This window comes from Lepidothrix coronata, unplaced genomic scaffold (assembly GCF_001604755.1).
Source record: "Lepidothrix coronata isolate B3197 unplaced genomic scaffold, Lepidothrix_coronata-1.0 Scaffold27, whole genome shotgun sequence".
Lineage (NCBI taxonomy): Eukaryota > Metazoa > Chordata > Aves > Passeriformes > Pipridae > Lepidothrix > Lepidothrix coronata.
Genome location: NW_016690207.1, coordinates 1,254,149 through 1,271,641, shown reverse-complemented (window position 1 = coordinate 1,271,641; position 17,493 = coordinate 1,254,149). Strand labels below are relative to the sequence as shown.

General features: G+C 59.5%; 1 protein-coding gene across 1 annotated transcript; it reads left to right on the top strand.

The window, feature by feature from the left end:
• The first annotated feature begins 638 nt into the window (after positions 1–638).
• On the top strand, positions 639–9,704 carry LOC108494657. The gene is made up of 13 exons (XM_017809436.1): positions 639–1,046; positions 3,169–3,231; positions 3,400–3,447; positions 3,555–3,629; positions 3,762–3,798; positions 4,063–4,112; positions 4,211–4,236; positions 7,540–7,612; positions 8,274–8,312; positions 8,446–8,520; positions 9,162–9,198; positions 9,341–9,371; positions 9,519–9,704. The coding sequence occupies exons 1-12, from the start codon at positions 989–991 to the stop codon at positions 9,363–9,365; spliced, it is 606 nt and encodes a 201-aa protein (XP_017664925.1). The 5' UTR covers positions 639–988; the 3' UTR covers positions 9,366–9,371; positions 9,519–9,704.
• The last annotated feature ends 7,789 nt before the right edge of the window (positions 9,705–17,493 follow it).

Here is a 17,493-nt window from a genome sequence, read left to right as displayed (position 1 = left end):
CTGCAGCCTCACACCACAGGGCGGGTCCTCTGTGGCACTGGGTTATTCCTTCAGCCCGCTCCCATCCACATCCTCACAGAAAACAGCAAACTCCAGGTATTCCCTCGCTCTCTGGTGCTGCTTCCTTCCCCTTGAGCCTCTCCCAAGTTCCAGATGCCTCCTTCTTGCTATGCAGATAGGGATGGGGGATGGAAATATCTGGTTTCCCTCATAAAGCAGCAGTTTGAGTCGAGAGGAAAGGGAAGGGAGCTCCGGCCGCCGCTGCCCCGCTCCTGCGCCGCTCCGCCTTCTCTCCGTGTTCAGCCAGATCTCCAAGTTTTAACAGGAAAACCCCTTGTTTTGGTTCAAGTCGCAGGCGCTGCCACTCCCTGTGGTGTGCATGGGTACGTGGCAGCTCGAGGTGGTGACTCCAAACTTTCTGTCACCGATGGGGAGAAAACAGGGAGATTTGGGTGGTGAGGAAGCGGCCGAGCTCGGCGCTGCCGCGGTTCCTCGGGCAGCCGCTCTTTCCCTCTCCTTTGTGCCAAGGTGCAGCTGGATCCTGCACGAGGGAAGGCAGGAGCAGGGAGAGCGGCAAACCCTTGGCAATGTTTGCTCTTCTCACTTTATTTTAGCTTCAGGAAGAAGTGGGTGGGCCAGCTTGGAGCAACCCAGAAAACCTGTGGCTGTTCGCAAAGCATATGCTCCCCTGGAGGAGAGCTGGGCTCGTTTGCACTCCAGAACGCTGTGTTTGCCTTTGGAGCAGGGACACTGCCAATCCTGGCGCTCGACTCATGCGCAGATAAGTTTTTAGCGTGCGGAAGTGTGTGAATTCTAGGGATTGAGTTAGAAAAACAAAGAACATATGTGTGCTGCGTGCCTGGCTGGGCCAAACGGTGAACTCTGCCGTGCTACGTGCGGGAAGCCAAGAGCTGAGCAGAGGGTTGGAAACGGTGTGTGTGGCTGAGCAGGGCCCAGCCCCACGTGGAGGGGCTCAGGGCAGGGAGTAATGCAAAATTCCCCTAGTGGGATGCTCCAAGAACAGGCAAATAACGGCAAAATAAACAGTGAGTATCAGATGGATGGCTTGTTTAAAAAATAAAGGCATCATTAATGTTCTCCAGGAGCCAATTAATGCTGTTCATGTTGTGATAGCGTGAGCTGTATCACATCTCTTGTGCACAGGCAGCACCCTCGTATGGGTAATGACTCTGATTTTGCGCTGGCAGACTCAGTGGAGAAGAGATAAAGGACGGGAGATAAAGGACGTGGGGAAATGTGCAGCTACAAGTTACTGTGCCACCAGCTGTGGGTTCTTTGTGTGTGTTTCTAAGACCTGGTAATTATCCCCGAATGATGTGTCTCAGCAAACGAGGGGGTTTGTCTGGGCCCAGGGAGCAATCCAGTGCAGCCCCACACTACACAATGGCAGCGGCAGCTGCAGGAGAGGGGGATGAAACCCTCCAGTGTTCGGAAAAACGCATCGCCTTCGGAATGGCAAATCATGGAAGGGGAGGGAAGGACGGGAATTATCATGGGATGTGCTGCTTGTTATGATGAATGAGGCAGGTTCTGGGAATGTGCTGGGGTCAAGCTGGGGGCTGGAGGTGCATCCTTTTTGGGTGTGATGGGAACTGGCTCCTGAGGGCAGCACTGGGGACAGGCCATGGAGACAAATGCTGGTAGGGAGAGCAGTGGTGGGCTCTGCTGAGCCTGCTGTGTGCCTGCCAATCCTGGGAGCACGGAGCACAAACTGGGAGAAGGGGCTCTGGCAGGGTCTGGGGGACCTGGATGCCCTGAGGAGCTGGCTTGGGGCAGCCGAGCTGCCTCCCCCGCCGCTGGCAGCTGGGGTGGGCTGGGATGGAGGTTGTGTGGGAATCAGGTCAGGCTGTGGAGGGGCTGAACAGCAGCGTGCGGGATCCACGTCCGTCAGCGAGCTGAATTCCTGCTCTGCCAGGGCCCCTTCCTTATCGGCACCAGTCCAGCACAGCAGCTGCGGCAGCTCTGGAGCACTCGGTGCTATCGGTGCCTGCAGGGTGCCTGATAACCCAGTCCTCTCCCGTGCCAGCAGAGAGCCCTCTCCCTGCTCCTGACCATGTATGGCCACCCAGCCCCACCACCAGGGCACTCAGTGACTGCCTGGCACTACAGACATAAACAGGGACAGGCACGGGGAGCTGCAGGGGCCGGGGAGGCAGCACCCAGCCTGCATCCACAGTCCAGAGCCCTGGTGTGCTCCAGCAGCCCAGCCCTCTCCTCCTGGCACGAGGTGTCCCCCATGGGTCTGCAGTGCCCTGTGCCAGCTGGCAGCACAGAGAGCAGCTCCCCCCTGTCCCTGCCTGTCCCCTTGGAGCTGGAGAAGGGGTGCTTGGAGCGGGTTATGGGCACCATGGGTGCTGGCAGTGCCTTCCCTCGGCAGAGCAGCGGTGCCTGGTCGGTCCCAGCAGCGAGGGTGCCCACCCAGAATGGGTGCAGCAGTTTGGGACATGCACCCCTGGCCGAGCTGGCAGGAGTGTCACAACCTGGCCACAGTGTTGTTACACCCAGGCTGGCATCCCTGGGAGAAGGGTCGGTGCTCTGGCTGAGCATTCCCAGTGAAGGGACAGGGACAGGCTCAGCTGTGAGGGACACTGAGGTTATTTATGGTCTCTCCTTGCTGCTGCAGGTGAGTGCAGGGAGCCCGGAGGCTCGAGCTCATGTCCCACCAGGGCCACTGGCCTCATTGTAGGAGTGTGCTGTAATTGCTATGCTAATTGGGACAAATTAAAGTATGCTCTGGGTGAAGGGCACAGTATCGACCTTGATGAAGAGATCACAGCCCTGGTGCTGGCCCCATTGCCTGCAGAGCAAACTCTAAACTGTGCTGAAATCTATGCCAAATGCAGAGGTGGTTGGAAATATACCACAGAACCCCACAAAAAGTCTGTCTGTCCACTCAAACCCTTCCCCTCCTGCCTTCAAGCTGATGTGTCCCCATCAGCTTGGGCACAGTGATGACACCAGGCATTATGGCCAGACCTTGGGTGTTTCCCAGAGCCAGCCTGGCTCCTTTTCCCGTGGCATGGGCTGGCCCTGCCTGCCCACACAGCCGGCCACGTGTGTCTTTAGTGCCCTTGTGCCCCTGGCCCTGTCATGGTGCCCTCCATGAGCCGTCTGGGTGCTGACACGTGGTTCTCCCCTCTCTTGCAGCAGCCATGGAGGCAACACTCATCTTCCTCTGCTCCCTGCTGGTGCCAGTGGCTGTGGCAGACGGTAGGTGCTGAGTTCTTCCTGGGAAAAGGCTGTGGGACCCAGGGGAACTGCTGTGCCATGGATCCAGGGGGGTGGGGCAGGAGCCTGTGCCAGCTGGGGTCTGTGGGTGGCTGCCAGGGCTCAGCCAGGGGCTCACTGACCTCACACCCCTTGTCTGCCCATTCCCAGTGGCCACCCAGGAGAAGGAGAAGGAGGAGGAGGACCCCTTTAACTATGGTGAGCACGGCTGTGTGTGGGATGGGTGTGCATGTGCCATGGGGAGCAAAAGAGCTGCTCCCTCCCCTGAACCCAGCAGGAGTGAGCCCCTGTGTCTCCTTCCCCAGATTACCAGAGCCTGAGGATTGGGGGGCTGGTGTTTGCCGTGGTCCTGTTCACCGTTGGCATTCTCCTTATACTCAGTAAGTTGGGGACCTGGCAGATGCTGGGCTGGCAGGCCAGGGCAGCAGGGGCTGTTCTGGTGGTGGGGCACTGGGAAAGGCCACATCCCATTCCCACTTTGGCCACACTCACGGCTTTCTCTTCCCTTGCAGGCAGGAGGTGCAGGTGCAGTTTCAACCAGAAACCCAGGTGAGTGAGGGCAGCCCAGTGGGGAACATCTCCCTTGGAAAGCCACTCTGCTCCCAGGCTCCCTCCCACAGCTGGCAGAGTGGCTGCACCCTCTGAGTGTCCCTTTTGGGTGTCCAAATCTGGGGGATGCTCTGCTGCAGAGCTCCTGGGTGGCAGAGGAGCTCCTAGAGCACCTTCCCCAGCGTGTCCCTGTGCTGTTGGGCATCCCACCCTCAGGATGGGGTGCAGCTCCCAGCTGCTCTCACCGTGCTCCTCTCCTTGCAGGGCTCCAGGGGATGAGGAGGCTCAGGCAGAGACCCTGATCACCTCGAATGGTAAGATCACTGTCCCCTGCTCTGTGTCACAGCCACCTGCCCACAGAGCTCCTGGTGCTGGGCAGGCTCTGCAAACCCCTCTGCTCTTCCCTTTGCAGCAACGGGGGCACAGAAGGCAGAGAACTGAACAGGAGCCATGCGGTGAGTCCCTGGCAGTCTGGGTGGTGGCACCAGGGCGGGAGGGACAGCTGGGGCTGTGTGTGGGGGTGTTCTGAGCAAACCAGGCTGCTGGGACTGGCAGCCCTGCATCCCCAGCGTGGCGTGGGGGCAAGCACTGGAAGGGCCCAGAGCAGGGAAACCCGCAGTGCTGGTGGGTGTCCTCAGGCAGCCCAGCAGGAAAAGGAAGCATCTGTCCGGATTTTCCCTTGTGTTACACTTCCTTTTCTTGTGCTTCCCCACCCCGAAGTGGTTTTGGTTTTAGGGTGTTTGGAGAGCTGGGTGGGGGTCCCTCAGGGTGTCTCGCCCCGTGAATGCAGTCAGAGCTCCCTGAGCTCCCGGGATGTGCCCCCGTTTGGAGAAGGGGAAGCCTGGAGCCCGTGCTGGCAGTCTGAGAGCCAAGCAGGGAAAGGCGTCGGTGCTGCTCCCAGCCTGACTCACTGCTCTCCTGCCCACGCAGACCCAGAGACCCGAGGAGAGACGCTCGGATCGCAGATGCCCGCGGCCCGCGAGGAAACTGAAATCACAGCAGCAGGTCCCTCTCAGGAGGCACAAAGCTGCCGTGTCTGTGTTACCCTCTGTGCTCCAGCACCGGTTCTCTGTTTCCTAACCCAACTAAACTCCGCTCACCGCCCTCTCTGCCTCCCGTGGTGTGTAATGTTGCTGTGAGATGATCATTACCTCTAGGGCTAGTTGTTGCTGATGTTGTAATCGTGACTTTCTCTTCACCTTTCTCGTGCTGTGCGTGTGATTCGGGCTCTGTAGGACTGGCAGGCGCTGCCCTTTGGGCTGCCCTCCAAGCCTGGGAACAGGGGCTGTGTGGGGCAGGGAGCGTGGGCTGTGGGGCAGGGACACCCTGTCCCCCAGCCCAGAGCCCACGTGCTGGTGGTTCCCCTGCTGGCTTTGGGCAGGGTTTGGGGACCTGCAGCGCCCCAGGGACCTGCTCAGTGTCGCCGTTTCAGCAATAACCCCCTGCACGCCCCCAGCCCAAAGGCAGCTGTGGCAGGAGGCGAGTCGGGCAGGGACATCCCAAGGCTTGGCTCCCCTCGCTGGGAGCACTGGGGGGCTGGATTCGAGGCTGAAGGGAGCTCTGCTGTCTCGCCTGCTTGGCACTCCCCATTCCTGTCCCTGGCTAAACCCATGGGATGCTGCTTTAAGAGTGAGGAAAGGCTGTGGTGGCAGAGAAGCCTGTGAGGTTCCCAGCATGGTGACACTGTGAAAGAGGGCGGCTGCACAGCGGTGCCCCCGCTAACCAGCACAAACCAGCTCCTTGCCAGCACTCTGCCCATGGACAGAGCTGGGCAGGGTACACAGTCCGAGGGCTACAGAGAAACAAAATCCTGTCTGTGCTTGTCTCCGACAGGGAAGGGGCTGCTCCCTGCCCCTCCTGCTGCCTTGTCGTTGCCTGTGCCACCCCTGTCACTGCTGAGTGTTGTCTTGTGGTGGTTCTGTGTCACTCCCAGTGCCAGCTGCCCCTTCCCCCATGGAGCAGCAGCAAGAGGTGGTCTTGCACACCTGAGCTTGCACTGTGGCAATGTGTTGAGTCCACAGTCCCTCGTCACCTTGTGTTTGCTCATGGGTCAGAGGTAAAACTGTGGGTTTTGGCCCTTCCCCAAGGCCATGGACAGGCAAAGCCTTGGCTGGAGCTGGGCACTGCCAGCTTGGGTGTGGGGCACTTTCCTGGGCAGCAGCGGGGCATCACCAGCGCTGCACTGAAACACCTCAGAGTGCCATCCCCACACCAGGAAGGGGGTCTTGTCCTCCAGGATGGTTTTGAGAGGGGGTTTCTGCTGTGCCCAGCCCACTGTGGTGGCCCTGCCTTCAGGGTGGACTGTGTCTCTGTGTGCCTGGTGTGCCTTGGTGGCACCGGGAAGCTGTGTCCCATCTGTGCCAGGCAGAGGGAGCGTGTCTCCAGTACTGTGTCCCTTCCCCAGTACTGTGTCCCTTCCCTCCCTCCTGGCCTGTCAGAGATCTCCCAGGCAGAGCAGAATCCCCCGGCCCGGCCCCTGAGTGCCAGTGGTGTGTGTCCCTCGGAGTGCCTGTGCTGTCCATAGTGTGCTGTCGGTGTTAACACGAAACAAAGAGACCCCTGTGGTGTGTAAAATGGCCAAACCCTGACTGTTGTAAAATAAACTGAGCTATTGTGTTTCCTTTTAAATAGGCGAGTGTGCTGCTGTGCTGGAGGGGCTGGTGTGCTCTGTGCTGTGACCTAAGGGGAAAGGAATAAAATATCGTTTCTATTGGTGCCTGGCTGCATCATCTCGAGGGCCGTGGCGTTCCCAGGGCAGCCTGGCTGGGCGAGGCTCCGGCAGCTCCCACGCTGGGGAGAGAGGGGCAGGGGCAGCGCCCTGGGCAGCACAGACGGGCTTTGTGCGGGCAGAGCCCCCTCCCTGCGCTCTCCCTTCTGCAGCCAGGAGCATTTCAGCGAGAGCCAGAGCCTGTGTGAAGGGAGCGTGGGCACAGAGACTCCTTGTCCCTCAGCTTTTTGGGAGCTGCTGTGTTGGGCTGCTGCCGCGCCCGATCCGGGGGATGCCGAGTGCTGCCAGGGCACCGTGACAGCAGTGCCACCACAATGGCCCCACACAGCACCCTCCAGGGCTTGGCTTCACCCCGTGGCGCCAGAGCTGGGCTGCTGTGGGCTCCGGGTGCCTGCACTCCTTGGCCATGCCAAGGGGAGCCTCCTTTGGGGGCAGCTCCCCCCCGGCACTAATCGGCTTGGGCGCGTGACTCGCGCCCGCTGACTGCGAGATTAGAGCAAACTGGATTGCACAGCCCTCCTGGCAGCTGGCCTGGCTGGGCCCGGGGCTGGCACCACCCTGGGGAGAACAGCATCCCGGTACCCCACTGCCAGCAGGGATGCACCACGGACATCGCTGTGCCAGGACCCCTGGGGTAGCTCAGGCTGGGAGGTGCTGCCCCAGCTGTGGGACACCCGCAGTGCCAGGCTGGGAGGGCGGGGTGTGCTGCCTGCTTCTCTCCAGCCAAAGGCAGCCTCAGCCTGTATCCCAGCCCATCCCTCGGGATCGCCGCCGCTGTGGGAGGTGAAGCCCAGTTGGGCTGGCACTGGGAAAGTGAGGGAGGGCTGGGACAGGGACACCCACGGCTTGGGGTGCCCGGCCCTCCCCGCCGGCTGGCACGGTGGGTTCTGCCCTGCCCTGCCCTCCCCTCCTTCCCAAAGGCGGGCGGGAGGGAGCCCTGTGCCTCCCCTCGTGACTGCGATAAACATTACACCGAGGCCATTAATGTTTAATGAGGTTTGTCTCCCAATTAATGCGCTTTCCCGTGGGTGCCCCACTCCCAGAGTGAGGCGCCCGCCGGACGACACGCCGAGGCGATGGGTGACGGTAAGGGCAGGCACCTTCACAGGGGCATCTCGGTGCGAGGAGCAGGGCTGCTCCCTCCTGCACGGGGGAAACTCTCACCAGAGATTTGGGGGGAGACGTGGGGATGGATGCTCAGAGCTCCACAGCCCGCTGGCGCGTCGGTGCCGGCTGGCGTTTGGCTTCTTGGGGTGATTTCTCCTTCCAAACGGCTCCCGGCAGAGGGCTGAGCAGTCAGGTAAGGTGGCTGGAGAGGTGACACGCAGCTGTCAGAGGGATGAGCCTGCAGGCATGGAGGGGCACTGCCGGGTGCACCCTGGAGTGAGGGGTGAGCCCGCAGGGCTGCTCAGTTCTGCGTGCCAAGGGAGCAGAGCCACCGAGTCCTGCGGGCAGCGGCGCTTCCCAAGGGCACTGGAGCCGGGCCCGTCTGCAGCTTCACCTGGAGCTTGAGAACTCCTGTGCATCCTGCGAACGCAGCCTGCAAGTGCATCCCGTGAATTCACCGTGGATGTTAAACTTCCTGGGATGAAACGCAGGAGTTTGGGAAATATTTGCTGGCTGGGCTGGACGCTGAGGAAGTCACAGCGCTCTCGCTCGCAGCCCGCATTGCTGGTCTCTCCCACCTCCATGCCACGAGCCCAGCGCCCAGGACCTGGCTCTCACTGGGATTTCTCCTCTTTTCCAGAGCAAGCGCCCGAGCAGGGCCTGGACAGGTTCAGCTACGGTGAGTGTGTGCCCTGGGCAGCCCGGGGGCTGTGGGCAGGGGGATGGGCAGCCCCCTCCCATGCTGCCCTCCACTGTGGGCTCAGCCCCACACCCTGCCTGGGCTGACACCCCTTGGCTCTCGTGCTCCCCAGACTATGACACCATCCGCAATGGGGGGCTGATCTTCGCCGTTGTGGCTTTTGTGATCGGGCTCCTCATCATCCTCAGTAAGTGCCTGGGTGGGCTGGACACCCCCTCAGCTCTGTTCCCTGCACGTGCCCCCTGATCCTCTCACCTCCCTGCTCTGGCTGGGTGTGGGGCTGGGGGCCACCAACCCTGCCCCACAGCACCAGGGGTGGGCACAGCCTGCCCCAGTGCTGCCTGGGAACTTTCCATCCAGGCACTCTCCCAACAGAGAGCGAGTTGGGAAGGAGACCACGTAAATATTTAGTGTTTCCCTGCCAGCACCAAGGCTTCAGAGGGAAGGTCACTCATTAAAAATAGCAGAGAAAACTCTGACATTTCCAGAGCGAGAAACCAGCCTTCCCAGAGCCCTTGGATCTCAGCAGCCCCCAGAGTGACCCAGTGCTGGGTGTGCAGGGCACCCTGTGACCCTGCCTGGGTGTTCTGGCCCTGCTCCATACCTGCACTGCTCCGTGGGGCTGGGGTGGCTGCAGCATCGGGGCTGGTGCAGGAACACTGCCCAGTAGAAAACCAACAGCATTTGCAATCGTGGGACAGCTTAGAAGACAGACAGACAGACTTCCAAGTGGGTGTTCGTGACTGGGCAGTGCCAGGGCTTGCAGAGGTGAGACTGGGCAGGGGGAGGCTCAGCCCCAGGGACCTCAGTCTCTCCTCTTGCCCCCAGGCCAGCGGTTCCACTGCGGAGGGAAGAAGAAGCCGAGGTGGGTGTTGCGCGGTTTCCAGGCAGCCTCATCTCTCCTCACTGTCCCAGGCCTGACAGGGGGGATCTTGGTTTGTGCTCCCCCCGCCGTCTCTGCGGCGTTGCCCGGTGTAACACATCTCCCTTTGCTGTTTGCTCCACAGACAAGGGAACGAGGAGAACCTGTAGGTGCAGGTAGGCTGCAGGAGGAGGCTCCAGCTGGCAGCCAGGCTCCCTGGGCAGGGAGGGATGCTTCGGGGTGCTTGTACTTCAGGGAAGTACCTACAGGGGGGTTTTCTTGGGACACACTGGCCATGTAACCCTCCCTCTCTCTGCTTTCAGAGCTGCTGTGCCACCATGGAAGCAGAGCTCCATCCAAATCCTTGCCAAAGGCCACCCCTTCTCCTGCTCCAATGGATCCACTGCCCTGCAAGGCCAAAATGCAAATTACCCTCGTGCTTCTTCTCCCTCTCTTAGACCCAGCGAGAGTTTTCTTGGCTAATAAAGTTCAAGCTCAGAGAGGTTAAACTCTGTACCCAAAGGCGTTTGAATTGCCCACTCTCCTGGCCCAGCGCCAAAAGAACTTTTCTGCCCTGCAGGCATCTTCCACCCCAGACAGACCCGGGAAAGGTTCCTGCCGCCCCCCCTCCGGCATGGAACAGCCGGCTGGCTCCACCCTGGCTTTGCTCCGGATGTTTCTTCTCCCAGAGGCAGATTTCTGGGTCCTGCAGCACTTGCTTTTCCTTTGGGATGCTTGGGCAGCGGCTGGCGGTGTGGGCACGTGTGGGGCTGTTGGTGTGCTTGTGTCTGGCTGGGATGGAGTTAATTCCCCCCATTTCAGCCCTCGGGGTGCTGGGCTGCGTGTTGGGAGCTGGGAAGATGTTGGTAACACACCAGTTTTGGCTCCTGCTGCTCCCGCAGCATCAGTGCTGTCTCTCCAACATCTCCCCCACCAGCAGTCTGGGGGTGGGCAGGATCCTGGAGGGGGCACTGCCAGGACAGCCCCAAACTGACCGAAGGGATATTCCAGCCCATGTGACATCTGCTCAGGTATAAAAGGTAAGGGAAAGGTGGAGAAAGGGGTTTTTTTATGATTTACAACCTTTGCCTTCAGGAGCAACCTCTGCTTCCTGGGAAGGGGCTGGACGTTGCCTGTGGATGGGAAGTAGAGAATATGATCTTTTAGTTTCTTTTTTTTCCCCTTTTGTGCACACACCCTTTGCTTTCGATTTCTAAACTGCCTCTGTCTTGACTCACAAGTTTGGGGGATTTCCCCTCCTTTTTTCTCCCTCCCTGTCCTGCTGAGGAGGGGAGTGATGGAGTAGCTCAGTGGGCAACACAGCATCACAGAGCTTGATCCAGGCGTCCTTCTCGGTCAGGAGCAGGGCTGGGATGGAGCACGGAGCTGTGTGAGAGCTCACGGCCTCTCTCAGCTCCGGATACAGACAGAAACGCCTCTTTCAAGAAAAAAAAAAAAAAAGGCGCAAAACTCTCCCGCAATTGGGCGGTGAGTGAGGAGGGAGGTTCGCTCCGTGTGCGCTGAGCTGAACCGACACAGACCCCTAGTGACCGGAGGGCAGGGCTGCCTGTCCCCCACCACTGCCCCCACCCTGCCCCAGCACCTTCGCCCCTTCCCCTGCAGCTCTGGGGCCGAGGGTGCCAAGGGCCACCCCAAACGGGCAGAGAAAGAGAGATTCAGGGACAGGAGCAGTGGAGAACTCACCTCAGGATTCCAGGGGGTGCTTGGTCAGGGAACACTTTGGGTGAGAACACCGAGCTTCCCACCCTCACCTGAAGCCGCTGCAGGGGCTCAGGTGTGTGAGGTGCTGCCTTCCAGAAGCCAAACCATCCTGGTGGTGCTGGGATGGAGAAACCGACCCCCGGGGTCCGTTTGGGCTTTGATATAGGTCAGACATTGACAGAAAAATAGGATTAGCTGGGGCAAGGTTATTAGGCAAAATCCGTGCAATTTGTCTGATCTGAGGTGCTTATTTAACACAGTAAGGAGATTATTTTGGACTATAATTTTGACTTGACACTGACCCACTGATAAAGAGTCGTTGCAGCTTCGCACAGCCCAAACAGGGACTGGGATCCTCTGCCTGAGGGAGAAAATGGTTAATGCTTGAACTTGATGACCTTAGAGGTGTTTTCCAATCTGACTGATTCTGTGACTCTACGAAAAGTGCCTGTTTGACAGCACAGAAAGGTTTGGTCGCAGCAGAACTGCCCTGCCCGCTCCCTGCTCGGACCCCCAGTCCTTGCTGAGGACAGTGGGGTTGTGTCCCCCAAAAGCAGCAGCCAAAGCTCCCAGCAGGCAGGAAGGCAGTGGGGTGTGAAAAGACCCGCCCTCAGCAGAGTCTGACACCCCTGTTCCCCGGTGCCAGGGCACAGCCGTGCCCTTCACCCCCCGTGGAGCCCCACAGACGGAGCCCCCGTGGCTCGGGGGCCGGGGATTACGGGGAGAGAAAAGCCGTGTCTGGCTGCCCGTGCGGGATCTCTGTCTCGGCACCAGATGGCATTAATAGCATTACTCTGCACGGCTTGTGCACACCCACGTGTACCTGCCCGGCCCCTCACACCCCTGGCAGGGACTGGGGACACTCACAGGGGGTGGCAGTGGCAGGGCAGGACATGCTCCAGCACAGGAACACTTGCCCTGGGTGTTCCATTTGGAGGGCAAGGCTCTTGTAACAGCTGAGCTGTGAGCAGCCCAGCTCCCTGCTCCTCCAGGAGTCTGGGGACCAGGAATACAGGAAAGGCACAAGCAAATTACATGATGCACAGTAAATGTGGCCTCCCTGTGCCCCTGCTCTCCACACCTCCACAGTCCTTTGCTTTGGATGTTGAGCCCAGGAGCTTTGGGAGAGGGAAGCTGGGAGGACCACAGGAAAAGGGCACTGTGTCTCCTTCCTCCTGCCACTGCCCCAGTGAGAGAGTCCTGCCTTCCCCAGGGCTTGGGTCAGGTGAGCCCTTGTCCCCATTGGAGGGTGTCCCACGGGACAAGCCCCAGCCCCTCAGCCCTTTCCTTGAGCCCACGGATCCCCCGGGAGCTGCAGCCTCAGCCAGGAGGCATTTGCCTTCTCCCCTGAACCAGGCAATCTCAGAGGATTTCTCTCACAGTCCCTTGAGCCATTAATCTTCTCAAAGTAAATCTTTTCTGTGGCACAAAGGGGATTGAGTAAATAATACGGTGGACAACCAGAGCGCCCTTTTCCTCTGGGAAGACTTCCAGAGCCAAACAGCTTCCCCTTGGCACTGGCTATTGCCTGTTTGCTTTGGCGGTCTGTGGATGGACAGGTATGAGGGAGAGGGGTCCTGGCCAGCTGTGGATTGGCCTGTTGTTGTTCTTCATCCACGACTGAATGGAAGGAGATGAGGCAGCGGGGCAGGAAGCAGAGGAGCAGCAGCCAGGCAGGAGCCTGCCAGCGCTGCTCCACGATGCCAGGGGCGCATTTGGCCCGTGAGGAAACGTGAATGCAAAATGTCTCCTCATTAGTCTAAAGAGGAGAGCAGCAAATGGTGACTGAGGGAGCCAAAGAGGAACACTTGAGAGGGGAGAGATGGGCCGGGCTGGCGGGGAGCCAGGCACGCGCCTCGTCCTCCCTTTGTTCTGCTCCCGAAAAGGCAGCGCATCCATCAACAGCAGCTCCTCTGCCAAAACAGCAGCGCTCCACAGGCCCAAATTATCCTCCAGCCCAAGCAAACGACATTTCAGCCTTCGTTTCCCACTGCCCCAAAGCAGTGGTTATTAGGGAATTACTGCTCACACGAAGGTGGCCAGGGGACCCAGAGCTGAGCAGCCCTGTAGCAACAGTGCTGTGGGGATGCAGCCCAGGGATGGATGGACTGGCTCTTGCCAGTGGGATTCACAGTGGGATGCAGCTGGAAGCAAAGGAGAGTCCCCATGAGCCCAGTCCATGAGTGTCAGGACCGTGCCTTGGAATCACAGAATCATTTAGGTCGGAAAAGATCTCTAAGATCATTGAGCTCCTTTAACAAACACTGCCAAGGCCACCACTAAACCGTGTCCCTGGGGATCACATCTGTACACATCTTCTTTTAAATCCCTGTTTTAAATCCCTCCAGGGTTGGTGGTGGCTCCATCACTGACCTGGGCAGCCTATTTAGCCCCTGGAGTTCGCTGAAACTGTGCGAGGACAGAAACTGTGGAGCCGGCGAGGAGAGGGACCCCGCTCATCCCCCTGCACGGGGCTCCCCTCGGTGAAGCCCCGCTGCCCCAGTCCCCGCTCCGCAACGGAGCGCGGTGACACTAGAGGGAACCAAATCCCAGCTTCTTGCCGGGAAAGCGGCTTTTCCCTGGGCAGCGGAGCATCCTGGCTGCCCGGCACGGACCCCGGCTCCAGGAACGGGGCACCCGGAGCTCTTCGCAGAACCGCAGAACCGCAGGCTGGTTTGGGTTGGAAGGGCCCTTATAGACCATCTCGTTCCACGCCCCTGCCACGGGCAGGGACATCTCCCACTAGACCAAGCTGCTCAGAGCTCCATGAAGCCAGGCCTTGAACACTTCCAGGGATGGGGCAGCCACAGCTGCCTCATCACCCTCACAGGGAAGAATTCCCTCCTGACATCAAGTCTGAATCTCCCCTCTTGTGGTTTAAAACCGTTCCCCTTTTCCTGGCACGATCTGCCCTCTATACCAGGCTGTGTTTCGCTTTTGGACACGCAGCCCTTCCTGCTTTGCAAGACACAAAGGGCTCAAGGAGGATCTCATTTTTGGGCACATTGACCTGCTGGAAGCTGCCTGTCCAGAGTTTACCTGTCCTTTATTGGCACACAAGACCCTTGCCACCTCTGGGGTGTTTATTCTCCCACTACCCCACGAAGCAGCCGCTCTATCCCCTCTGCCACTGGGGGAAACTGAGGCACAGACAAGGTGGGGGACCTTCCCTCCTCAGCACCCACACAGGGCCAGCCTTGAGGTGAGGGAGGAGGGATGGGGGTTCAGGGGCAGGTATGACAGAGAATCACAGCCAGGCATGCCCAGCCCTTTCCCACCCAGGTGTGCCCAGTGATTAGCCCAGCTGAAACCCATCCTGCAATTAGCCCCACAGCCTCCTCCGCCATGTTACTGGTGGGACTGGGCTGGCAGTGTCTCCGTGGGTCAGGGTGTCCAGGAGGGGTCACGGCAGGCTGGCTCTGCTCGCCGGAGAGGTGCCGCGAGGGTAAGTTGGCGATGCGTGGGAAGTGCTTTGTGGAAATCGGCTCGCGCTGATAAGTAGCCCTGTTGTTTTAATGACTGCTTCCTCCGGGGATTTGTCTGCGAGGGCGGCTCAGGGCACGGGGCTGGGGGCGCCGGGAGGTGAGGTGTGTCCGGGCCGGAGGGAGGATGGGGTGAGGGAAGCTCCCCCAGCGCTGTGTGTGTCCCTCTGTAGCATCTCTGCCCTGCACAGGGCATAGCCCGGGGCTGGGGCTGACCCCAGAACCGTGGGGGTGCAGTCGGGACCTTCCTCTTGGCTGTTTTTCCCAGTGCCCCTCTGCGTTACTGTACGGAGGGTGGGTTTTTTGCACGTCAGTGGATGAACTATCCTTAGGGTAAAGGACCTGACTGGCTAATGGGGTCTGCGAGCATAGGGCACTGCTGTAATCCCCGGAGCTCTGGGGGAGCCTGGAGCTGAGTATAAATGCTGCCTAGAAGCAGAATAAATGCCAGGGAGGGGGAGGCTGAAGCGGGGTGGCTGTTTGAGAGGGGCAGTGGGCTGCCCTGTGCTGTCAGGAGAGGCGAGACCCTGCTGTATGTGCTTTGTGGTGAAGCCTGTTGGGGGCTCAGAGCTGTGTGTGGGCATGTGTTGCTATAATTTCTCCTGTGTCTTGTGTGGAGTTTGGGCCAGGGAAATAATTCCTTAGTATGAGCTGCACCTTTTAGCAGTGCAGCTGGGCTGGCTGCTGCCTCTGGCAGGCTGCTCATTGCCTGTTAGCAGGTCAGTGGCTACAGGGAGTGTGAGACGGGCTTTTACCCGCGTGTCAGTGCTGGCCTGGCTTCCTGCAAGCTGCCTGTGCTGCCAAGGCACAGGTCAGCGCTGCCCCAGTAATTACCATGGAGATTTCCAGCCCTGCCTCGTCACACCGTGTGAAGCACATGATCATGGTGTGGATGTTAGCAGGACACAAGCTTTCCGGGCTGAGCGCTCGCGCAGAAGGCGCCGCACAAAAAGCTTCCTGTGCGTACCCAAACACGGAGCTGTGGGAAGGCTGATGTGCCCAAACAGTGGCTGCTGGGCAGGAGCTGAGCCCCAGGTGTGGGCTGGCAGGAGCTCTGGGAGCTCTGGCTGCCTGCCAACGGCTGCCAGCCCGGCACGTGTGCCGGGCTCAGCGGGCTGGCAAAGGGCCTGGGCTGAGCGATCCGTGCGGGAGCAAAGGGGTCGGAACGAACGGCACAGGCGGCTCAAGGACCCGCCACGGAGACCCAGGCTGAGCACCCGCCCTGCCAGCCTTAAGTTTTGTCTCCTCTGGTGATGCTCTCCACCTTGCCAGCAGCTCCTGTCCTGGAGGAGGGAGCCCTTGGCAGGGGGAGGTCAGCACGTTTGGCAGAGGCTGATTCTCTGAGCGAGGGATGGTGAGGGAACTCACAGGAGATGCTGAGCAGCCAAGGGAGCTAAAAATGAAGCGGTGAGCAGCACTCACTCCCCCTGCTCACATGCCTCACACAGGGATCTGTGGGGCCCCGTGGGTGCTGTGCCAGCGAGTGCCCTGCCAGCCCACGCAGCCCCGTTTCATTCACTCCCGAGTGTGGGAGGGTACAAATCACACCTGAGTCCGACGCACTGCGTGCTGGTTGCCAAAGTGCTGTAGCAGGTTCTGCGGCTGGCAGCTCTCTGTTAGCAGGCTGGGCTGTGCTGCCATCCTGCAGCAGCTGCCGGGGAGGGAAGGGGGCAGATGCCTGGCATGTGGCTGGGGCTCCCCAGAGCCCGGGGTTTGCTCGTTGCCTGGGCATGGGCCTGCATACCAATTTCCCCTCGAAGTATCAGCGAACATCTGTACGGTGGTGTAGGTGGCGATTGAAATGCACCTCGGTTCCTAGAGGGATGCGTGGGCACAGGGTGTGCATCAGCTGCTGCTTCATCGCCTCCCGGGGTGCCGGTGGCACGGCCAGGGGTGCGAGTGAGCCAGCAGCGAGGGGCTGGGGAGCAGCACGTGCCCGTGTGGGAGGGCTGTGTGCCGGGGACACCCACGCACCGTGACAGAGCTGCTGAGGTGGCCTGGGAACGGGCTGAGGGAGGGGGTGGTGACGGCGCTACTGAGCCCGGCAGCACCGAGGAAGAGGAAGCACATCCTTGGAGAGGAGGAGGAGGAGGAAGGAGGGAAGGCTGTGGTCTGTCAGGCCTGCACAGCACAGGCACAGTGTTTCCTCCCAGCTCTGCTGTTGGCACTGAGGTCTGGGCAGGGGTGAGGTGACAGTGGCTCATCCCTAAAATGACAGTGCTGTTCTGTGGGTGGCTTGGAGCACGGGGAGATGGGACACAGGGTGGGTGGGTGTGACCCTGAGCTCTGGCAGCTTCTCTGTGTCCTTTGGCCGTGTGTCCTCCTCCTCTTGCTTACCTACAGTGTGCAGGTACCCCCTTGGTGAGCTCCCTGGCTCTTCGGTGGACTCCTAGGTGGGAAGGCTTGCAGCGAATCTGTGAGGGCTGAAAATGGCCAAGGGGCTGTTGTTTTCTCAATTTCCGTGACGATAGCTGGGTTTTCAATTAAATCTAAACAGCGCTTTTTAAAAAATCCGAACGTAATGTTTTTCCTACTGGTTGTTTTGTTTGAAATCTGAATGCTTTAATCTTTCTTTCTGTTTATTTTGCAACAAATTGGGCTTGGAAAGGCTGTTTTGGAAAGCAAAGAAAACCTGCTATAATCTCTTCAAGAAAAGACATTCTGAATGCTCTAACGGTCCAGACAAATTGGCTTTGGTGCAGCTAAGTCTTGGGGAGTACAAGCCTCGGCTTGAGCTAAGCCTTGGATAAATACACCCCAAAGTAAAGCATTAGCTGGTATTTGTTCGTTATTTGCTGGCTGGAGGGATGAATGTGTAATGAATCTGCTGGGCCCTGTCTTGCTTGTGTCCCATGTCACTGGAGCAGCACAGGCTGCTAAAACCCTGACTCCCCGTCCCTGGAAATGTTCAAGGCCAGGTTGGACGTGGCTTGGAGCAACCTGGTCTAGTGCAAGGTGTCTCTGCCCACGGCAGGGTGGTCGAACGGGTTACAGATGGTCTGTAAGGTCCCTTCCAACCCAAACCATCCTGCGGTTTCTGTCCCCGGGATGCCGGAAGGTGCGCGGGAGGCTCTGGGAGCAGGAGAACTGCCAG